Source organism: Exophiala bonariae (assembly GCF_035927105.1).
Source record: "Exophiala bonariae strain CCFEE 5792 chromosome Unknown scaffold_22, whole genome shotgun sequence".
NCBI classification, from domain to species: Eukaryota; Fungi; Ascomycota; class Eurotiomycetes; order Chaetothyriales; family Herpotrichiellaceae; genus Exophiala; species Exophiala bonariae.
The window spans coordinates 447,298-456,850 of NW_027042497.1; the positions used below are offsets into that span (position 1 = coordinate 447,298).

The 9,553-nt window shown below is 49.7% G+C and overlaps 2 protein-coding genes across 2 annotated transcripts; one reads left to right on the plus strand and one right to left on the minus strand.

Moving 5' to 3' along the window:
• Positions 1–956: 956 nt before the first annotated feature.
• Positions 957–2,823, minus strand: LTR84_005979 (uncharacterized protein; the record flags this gene model as incomplete). Its single annotated transcript, XM_064849543.1, has 5 exons — positions 957–1,366; positions 1,440–1,492; positions 2,050–2,364; positions 2,427–2,715; positions 2,805–2,823. 5 exons carry the CDS (start codon positions 2,821–2,823, stop codon positions 957–959), a joined length of 1,086 nt encoding a protein of 361 aa, XP_064703767.1.
• A 691-nt stretch (positions 2,824–3,514) lies between these two features.
• CCT5 (T-complex protein 1 subunit epsilon) lies at positions 3,515–5,274 on the plus strand (the record flags this gene model as incomplete). The annotated part of the gene is made up of 3 exons (XM_064849544.1): positions 3,515–5,027; positions 5,081–5,160; positions 5,221–5,274. 3 exons carry the CDS (start codon positions 3,515–3,517, stop codon positions 5,272–5,274), a joined length of 1,647 nt encoding a protein of 548 aa, XP_064703768.1.
• Positions 5,275–9,553: the final 4,279 nt, after the last annotated feature.

Sequence of the window (9,553 nt, forward strand, 5' to 3'; positions counted from 1 at the left end):
GCCTCGCTGCCAGTGGCTTTCGACCAGATAGAGGTAGCGGAAGGCCAATGTTACGAACTTCCGTTAGTTGTTGTTGGTCGCTGACAAGTCAGCTCATAACTTAGGCTCGATCGGTGACTTCAAAGTCTTTGATTCCCTAACTGATGGTGCTTGTTCTCTTTTCCAGATATGACTGACTGTAGGGTGGGTGGTCTTGGATCATCAAGTGAATGCTCCTTTTGCAGGAGAGATTCCAGTTAAACACTGATCTACACTCTTTAACAGCTCGACATATCTGAGCAACGTCAGAGTCAAAGGCCACAAGCGAATGCCTCCCAACTGAGATATGGGATACTTGGGAGAGCTTGCCCGGATGATCAGTCATCACGATACAGCGGTTTGTGGGAGAGCTCGCTTGTAACTTCCACTATTTACAGCTCCAGATACCTCGCGTAGGTCGTTGAACACTATACTTGTAGTCGCAAGCGAGGATGATCGTCATCTTAGAGTTCCATCAATCGGAAACCCAGACATCTAGGCAGCTGGTGCAGATATGCTCAATTCATATGCTATACCCGTGTTGGCCCTGTAGTTGTCAAACTGCCTCCGAGACGCGTCTGGGCCAACATTTGAATTCGCGACGAATGAGTATTGGTCGCAGGCTCGTGGACATACAATCTCGGCATCCAAATGATGCCTGTTCCATGCCTGTCATTTTTGGGTCCTTCTTAGGGACGACGTCTACTCGCCCAGGTAGATAGGAATGGCTTTTGGAGGTCGTAATCCGCAATGCGCGGAGCCTTGGAGAATTTAATTGCACGATGATGGTGCCCAGTCTACCCTGATCTGAATCCCAATAAGCACCTTAACTCAGTGTTCAGGGCAGAACACTCAAATCGTATCATCGTGGCCGAACACAGGAGAAATCCATAATGAGCCTGACGTGGTCGGTCGCTCAAGAACACATTATCATGATATCAGCTCATGGTCCCTTTATAGGTATACCGGACAGCAGATCCGAATCCGATACGCCTAGAGCCAGCCGCGCCTTTCCACAACGTATCAAGGATCGTGATTGAGTTGTGGCATTCTAGAGACTGAAGTTTGGATGGAGCCACGAATGCTTCTTCGATGTGCTCTTCATCGCTGATGTTACTGCACTGTGCCGAAAGAGTCTGAATAGATCCTTGGCGGCTGGGTATGTTCAAGTCCGGGGCGTACTGAGGACCACAAGCACCGAGCGATCGGTTCCCGTATGGTAAAGCACTAGGTTCGTCATAGCGACGCTCGAGGCTGGACAGTGCGCCAGTATTGACCTCTCTCGAGTGGTCGAACAAAACGTTTTCTTTCAATGGTATTGAAGTATCGTGGGCATATGGCTCAGGTGCTAAATGAAGATCACTTTTTGTTAAGGGAGAGTGCTCATCTAGGTCATTAGACACTGTTTCCGTCGCACATACGGGCTTCTCGCAACTCAGGCGACTTTGTCGTGTTCTTCGGAAGTGATGCCTCTCTGTCAAGTGATCAATGGTGGTGAGGGAAAAGGTTGGAAACCCAAAGATAGAAGCTGTTCTTGCAAGACAATGTCACTTTCCCAAGCGCCCGAAAATTGACGGCGCAAGAGTGACTGGTATGTTGTTACATAGAGGGCGTTTGAAGCAAATCAGCGTAGCTCAACATTAAAAACGGTCGTGCCACTCTTTTGAAGTGACATATCTGGTCACCACATCTGTCTGGAGTTCTTTCGAACCTCCTTGTATGGAGTGATTACCTCCTTTTGCTGACTCCGGGAGAAGTAGTGGCTCGAGTTGTGTAAGATGAAATCTGTTTCCGTTCTCATTCCGTGCTCTCTTGAGGCAGCAGGTATCGCAAGCAGAGGACCGACCGACCGCAGAATACTTTTCCTCGTACATTGCCAGAAGTGGATGTGCCAAGTGAATGAATATCGCAAGGGCGCCCTCCATACTAATCCAGAAAACAAGTTGTCCCTATGGTAATCACTTGAGTTCTCACTTAAATTTCAGGTGATTCTCGTAGAACTTCAGCATGGGCACAGGACAGTGCACATACACCTTGTCCATCCCGATTTTCGTCTTTCTCCCATTTTTGAATAAAATGTATGCGAGTAGCTGGCCAGAATCATCTTTCTCGACGGTGTCGATTCGGTCAACTTGAGGTTCCCAATTCTGGGAGCTAGGTGTCCACGTCCCTTCATCCTCCTCGTTAGCAGCCACGGACGTATCATTTCTCTTGCGGCGCTTTTTCGGAGCAGGAGACTCGGTGGGGGGTTGGGTTTCGCGAAGAGACTGCTTAGATTTACTCCTCTTGAGGCTCGGTACACCTCCAATGCTATCATAGTACTTGGCAAGAATGGCGAGAGCACCTCTGATCGGTCGAATTAGATGATCAAGCAGGAGTTTTAGTGTTGTCCGAATTGATAGACTTACTGAAGATTTTCTTCCGGCTCGTAGGTGTTGTCTTTATCATGCCAACCTTGCCACTTCACCTCATAGTGCGCAATGCCCTTGATGAATTTGTGGCTGCGGATTGCCTCAACGATATATTCATCCGCTTCCGCCCCTTCAGATCCATCCGAATCAGAGTGATCCTTGTCATCGATTTCTCCGCGACCAGATCGGGACTCAGTCTTATCGTTCGACCCTCCATTGGACTGGTCTTTTGCCTCAGAACTGGAATTTGGCTTTAGCACGTCATCGTCCATTGAGTCATCGCTGCCTGATGCCGTGTTAGTAATTCAAACGCGACGCGACACGGTGCAACTCTAGACTGGAGTTGGGAAGGCAAGGAGAGGTTGACAGACTGACCGTAAGCCAAATTGGGCATTGTGGCGAACAAGAGGTGGCGCAAGAGAGTCGTGCGAGGTGTGAAAGGACGGAAGAATACTTGCAGTGAATCGAAGGAGGCTTCTGTGATGCGAAAGCTCAACAGTAATGCGCGCAAGATGAAAAGGATTCCAGACGTGCTAGTAAATAATAAGAGCGTCTTGAGAACGCGGAGAACCAGGTGCGGGCTGGGATTCGGAGAAGTTGGTGGTCGACAGGGAGCTAGGTCTTCGGTGAGGGAACTACTATAATCCGCCTTTCAGACAGTTACTAGTAGGGGACTTGATGTTAGCGGATGAGCTAGCCCTCATTTAGTGACTTGCCGCTTTTGAGGTACTCCTCCACGTCTTGGCTGCGGACGAACCCAGGCACAGCGACTGCAGCCATATCCCGCGCGGGCACTTTTTGGAGATCTCAAAAAAATTCAGGCACGTCCATTGGAAATCAATCGACTGTGACCAACCCAGGCAGCTATTACAGACGCTCCTCTGCCCTCCAAGGAAAATAGACATTCGAATTGAATCCATAAGAATCGTCTTGTCTGGAGCAACTCAAGTCGAACTCATCACTCCCGAAAATCGACCCCTCCATCGGATCCCCGGTGAGAAGCGCTCGAATACCAACCCCTACGCCTGCGCCGGATTGAAAAGTACTCTAGGACTGGCCCTACGTCTAAGGCACACGCTCTCAACATGGCGATGCAGTTAGATCTATCGCAGGCTCAGTTCCTGAAGGATGAGTCCGGTCGACCTTTTATCGTGGTCCGAGATCAAGGCAGCAAGAAGCGCACACATGGCACCGAAGCCGTAAAACAACACATCATCGCTGCGAGGACAGTTGCAAGTATCGTCAGATCATCCCTAGGCCCACGAGGTCTCGACAAAATCCTCATCTCTCCTGATGGAGACATTCAAATATCCAACGACGGGCGAACCATCATGTCCGAAATGGAACTCTCCAATCCGATTGCAAAACTGATGGTTGAGCTGTCGAAATCCCAAGATGATGAGATTGGTGATGGTACAACAGGTGTTGTCGTTCTGGCTGCCGCCCTGCTTGACCAAGCGGCCGATCTGATTGACAAGGGAATCCATCCCATTCGTATTGCAGATGGCTACGATCAGGCTTGCGAAATCTCAGTTGCACACCTAGACAAGATCAGTGATGAGATCACTTTCACCAAGGAGAAGCAAGAAAATCTACTAAAGGTCGCCAAAACCAGCCTGGGAAGCAAAATCGTCAGCAAAGCCCATGATCAATTTGCGAAAATTGCCGTTGAAGCCGTCATGTCTGTCGCCGATCTCGAGCGCAAAGATGTTGACTTTGAATTGATCAAAGTCGATGGAAAGGCGGGTGGCTCCATCGAAGACTCGCTTCTTGTAAAGGGCGTCATTGTCGACAAAGACTTTTCCCACCCACAGATGCCTAGCGAAGTCAAGGATGCTAAACTCGCCATTCTGACATGTGCCTTTGAACCTCCCAAGCCTAAAACGAAACATAAGCTCGATATCTCTTCGGTTGAAGAATTTAAGAAGCTTCAACAATACGAAAAGACAAAGTTCATCGAGATGATTGATTTGATCAAGGCGACCGGCGCCAACCTTGTCATCTGTCAATGGGGATTTGATGACGAAGCAAACCATCTGCTGCTACAGAATAAACTTCCTGCTGTACGATGGGTAGGTGGTCCCGAGATTGAATTGATTGCAATCGCGACCAATGGTAGAATCGTACCTCGTTTTGAAGACCTAAGCAAGGAGAAGCTCGGTAAAGCTGGTATTGTGAGAGAAATGACATTCGGCACGACACGCGAAAAGATGCTAGTCATTGAGGAATGCGCCAACACAAGAGCGGTCACCGTGTTCGTCCGCGGTAGCAATAAAATGATCATTGATGAAGCCAAGCGATCACTCCACGATGCCCTCTGTGTCGTGCGAAATCTTGTGAGGGACAACCGAGTCGTGTACGGTGGTGGTGCTGCAGAGATTGCATGTTCTTTGGCTGTGGAGGATGCCGCTTCCAAAACTCCCGGCCTTGAGCAATATGCCATGCGAGCATTCGCAGATGCACTTGATGCTATACCTATGGCTCTAGCAGAAAATTCAGGGTTAAGTCCCATTGAAACATTAGCAGACGTCAAGTCGCGGCAATTGAAGGAGCAGAATTCTCGACTCGGCGTCGATTGCATGGGAACAGGCAACAATGGTATGTGCTCGTTCACAACACACAAGCTAGACACTCTTACTGACATGTCACAGATATGCGTGACAACTTCGTCATTGATCCTCTGATTGGAAAACGACAACAACTTCTCCTGGCCACCCAGTTATGTCGAATGGTTGGTAGACCCCCGTCTCAAGTGTAATTCCCGATGTGCATGACTAACAATACTTCATAGGTTCTCAAGATCAACAACGTGATTGTTGCGGGAGGCGACGAGAACGAGTTTTAGAAGCCTCAAGCTGCCGTCCATCGAGCTTGAACTCATCGAGCGCGGAAAGTCGAGAATATTCCATCGCACAGCTATTGGCGTTCGTTGGCCTCCCTGAGCCTGGTCTGTCTGGCACTGCCTTAAGTTTAGCGCGCATGCATGCATGAGAACCATGGAAACGATCGATGAAAGCAAAGTCTGTACAAAATGATACCCCCAAAAAGGTAAAAAAGATGGCATAGACACGACTAGAACGAATCAGATTCAGGGCGAAGAGACAACTTGATCGGTCTACAAGGACTCCTGTGCCCTCGTTGCAGTGTCCAGATAGGACGAGCCACCTGTATTTGATTGCATGATCACATGGCCCGGTCCAGCATATCAAAAGACACTGATTCGGACTGAGTCGGTACCTCGGATTTTGGTGGCAGGGTTGCCCAGCTAATTAATTGTTGGACGTGTCCATATCGAAGACCTTGCGACGTGTTCCTTCTTGATGGACCAGCGGAGCAAATACATGAAGGAAGCATCTGTCTCTCCTGCGGCCCATGTCTGACGACCGTCAGGCACTAAGGTATCAGGAGTAGGAATCGAGGCTCAAGATACATCTCTTACTCTGGGGGCGGATACACTACAGTCGCCGCCTTTGCACGTCGATATCCAACCCCGTCCAAGGAGGACTGTTCTTGAGCCAAGGCATCTCCTAGCACGATGTAATGAGAGCCCCAAGACGGGTGCAGTGGAAATCGGTAGAGGCAGAATAGAACCCGAGGCAGATGAAATAGATATATTATTCATGAATGATCTAAATAGGGCCGAGCGTGACCAGTAGGTAAGTAAATAGCGAGGCTGGAATGTCGTCCTCAAGCCGGAGAAGGAACTCTTTGGAGTTCGAAAAGGGGGGCCGCACTAACCACCACGTGTTTACGAGTAGCCGATGGGATCTGTGAGTCAGTCGTTCTCCCTTGCAGCTCACCTGCTTCGATCATTTACAGAAATCCCGCCCAAGGGGCGAGGGAGGAAGGGAGGAAGGGGCGGGATAAGCGGACAGGCAAAAGGGGGAAGGGGCACGAAGCCAGGGTCCAGCATACGAGCCCCAAGTCACCCACCAGGCTCGTCACCATGACACGTACAGTATTTGATGGAGATTTTCCATGGCCGGATAATATCTCAGTTGTGGTGATATGCCGAATTCGAGCGACAGTGGTGAACATCTCCTTTTGATGTTTTCGTAAAACCTACAGCATGCCCATGACAGCTACAAGTTTTGTAAAAGGCCTTTTACGATGTCGATCGCTCCTGCCTGTGTGCAGCATGTATGCAGCCACAACGGTGGTAGGCGGAATTCATGGCATTGCCGTCGAGCAAGGGTCCCGTAAACATTGTCTTTTGATGCTACATCCTTTGGGAATGTAAACATGCCAGAGGGAATGGGGGCAAATTGGCTGAGCTGTCTAGCGAAACATGAGCTCACCGTGCAAATATACTTGCATACTCCGAGGGTAATCCGCATCCCCCTGGATTAACGAGAAAGTTTATATCGTCGGCGTTTGGTCGTGAATGGAGGAACATAATTCCTTTTGTGTGGAATCAAACCCTGTCGCTATCTATCTTGCCACGCGCTCTCCACACCACCTGCAACTTTAAACAAACGATGAAGGCAGGGGATAACGCGCTCCGCACCCTTGGCTTCAGGGATACACTAAGAACTGCATTGTCCTTACCTCTAGGGTAGGTATCCGGAGAAAGGAAGCGGTGCGAGCGGGCGGGTGCAGTAGTAGGAATGGAATGTTGGTGATGCTTGAAATAAATAGAATTTATCCAGAATTGCGGCTGGTGGGCCTTGTGTTCGGTGATGAGATCAAGCCTTACCGTTTGACCGTTGAACCTTCGACATTCCATGGGGGATTATCCTGAAATTGAGGGGCTTCCCGCGCGATTGTACGTCATTGTTTGAGAATTGCTGAGATTAGAGCCACCATTAATTCGAAGGGAGCAAGTACACAAAGTGCTAATAACATGAGCGAATATTGATCTCGTTTGAAGCACTTGCAAGCATTGTGAATCCACAGATGCTGTCACTGCGCCTCCCGGGCAGACCATCCACGGGGATGCGGGGGAACATGAACTGACATTGACATGTCACATTTTATTGTCTTGCTTAGAAAGTGGCCGCCGGGGTATTTGAATCTGGTCAGTGGTCACTCGTCAGATGGGCACCCAGGCCAAATGCAGGTCAAGGCTGTCAAGTCAGGATCTGGACATTCGATAAACCAGGCTGAACCATCCACACAAAACGTCGGTGAATCGACCGAAAATTGACATGTCTGTGCGACAAGAGCTTGGATACCACCGTTTATCCCCAGACTATCGGATAGATCATCCTCGTGATCCGTATATCACCTGGGGTAGATGTCAATAAAATGATGCTGGAGGCGTTATCCGAGCGTTGGAGTTAGCCGCATAGTTCGTACTGGGCTTGAGTTGAAGTGCGCTTCGGCTGTTGACAGCGGAAGCAACGGGAGGCGGATGTGATGCCAACGGGTGTTTGGAAATCTCCAGCGTCTCAACTGAAATGCCTGATGGAAACTTGACGTATCTGATCAAAGGCGATGTCGAGCGAAAGGCTGGCCGCACCTGTTCTAGGGGGGTGGATTCCCGAAGTCTCAGAGCAAAACTTCGGAAAAGACTATCGAGATTGTCGTGGAGTGGAAAGTGACAGGTGTCGTAGTCCAGGAGGGAGGATTGTCGAGTCGAGTCGAGTCGAGTCGAGTCGAATGTTGCGAGTATCCAACCGTGAGGTTACAGGAAACTCACCAGATGGTCATGTATTCCAAACAATGAAGTTGGTGCTTTCTCGAATCTTGAGATGGGTCATAACCGGCACTGAAAGCCATCCCTTGGATACAAGGCTACATGGGCCTGGTGGAGGGCTGCATTTCCGAGATGTACTGGCGATCATTACCTCACACGTCGTGTTGTGGCACACTGAAAAGAGTATACGAAAGGCATCGTCATTGAGAATCAGACAGTTCAAGCGACATTGATAAAGAGCATGGGTGGGGCTTGGTTGAGGACGAAGGACGTAGTCCGGCACCTAGGGGACAACACCCGCCCGTCGCGCCTAACCTTTAGGCAGGTCTTTAGTGTCGTGGCCACCAACTTTAGGGCAAAATAAGCGGTCACGATCTGGTCACGAGGGGGATGGAAGATGAGCCTTGACAAGCGATGGAACAATTTCTCAGACATGGAGCGGCTCCGAGTTGCTCGTGTCAAGGGAGGTAGGGCCCAGAGACGGGGTACGGGCAGTGATATCCGGGCGCCTCGGGCGATAGGGTAGCCCCCCGATCTACAAAGGATGCTCTCTGTTCGGAACTTTGGTGGTCGCTGCCCACCGGGGTTTACTTCCATCTCGATAATTCGCACACACCCTCGTCGGTAGGAAGTGCTTCATGTTCAACGTTTCGAGATTCGACCGTTGAATTCGAGGGCAGATCTTATCCATCTCTGTCTACATCTTCAGCAACAATGAAACCATCGCTTTGTCGCTCAAGGAAATAGAAGATCGGTAATGTTAACCTGGGGAAGAGGCGAAGACATGGCTCACATGCCTTCCACGTCTCGAGATGCTCGTTGCGAATTACCGTGGTGGCATTTGTTGTGGTTTCATGAGAGAGTCAAGTCCTTTCACATGCGATTTTGTTGGGTTTCAGGACGCCTTATCAGCCACGGAAGCATGGATAAACGCGTTCACCAGTTGGTTGGAGGGTGATGGCACACTGGTGAGGGGTGAAGTCAAGGTATGATTACAGTGTGGCTTGACACCAGGAGAGCGAGGCGCTGGGTTACATACGAGAGACAGTGTAGGTTCGTGGGGAGCGTGGAGTTGATTTTACAAGTTTCAACTTCTGGCAGGGGTTAGTGCCATATCTCGTACGTACGAGAATTGCAAAGAAGATCAGGAAGTGTATATCCTTGGAAGAGGCCGAGCAAAGTCAATGATTGCATTCTTCAAAGCACACGAGTAGAGTGACCGAGTTGTGTTGTTGGTTTGCAAGATCCTTGCCGCATGTCAATATTCCCTTTTTGCGGCTCACATGTCACTGCAAGACAGATGGATTGAAAAAGTGTCAGCTGGACAAGAAAGGTGATGATTCCTCAGGCGGTTCAGGCACACACAGGGCTAGAACTTGAAGTTGAGCCTGATAGAGTCGCACGTGGCAGTGGTGATGTTTTAGTGAGGTCGGGGAAGACGGATGCCCGCCATGACTTGGACTAGAGCCTGTGTAAGCTTCTAACA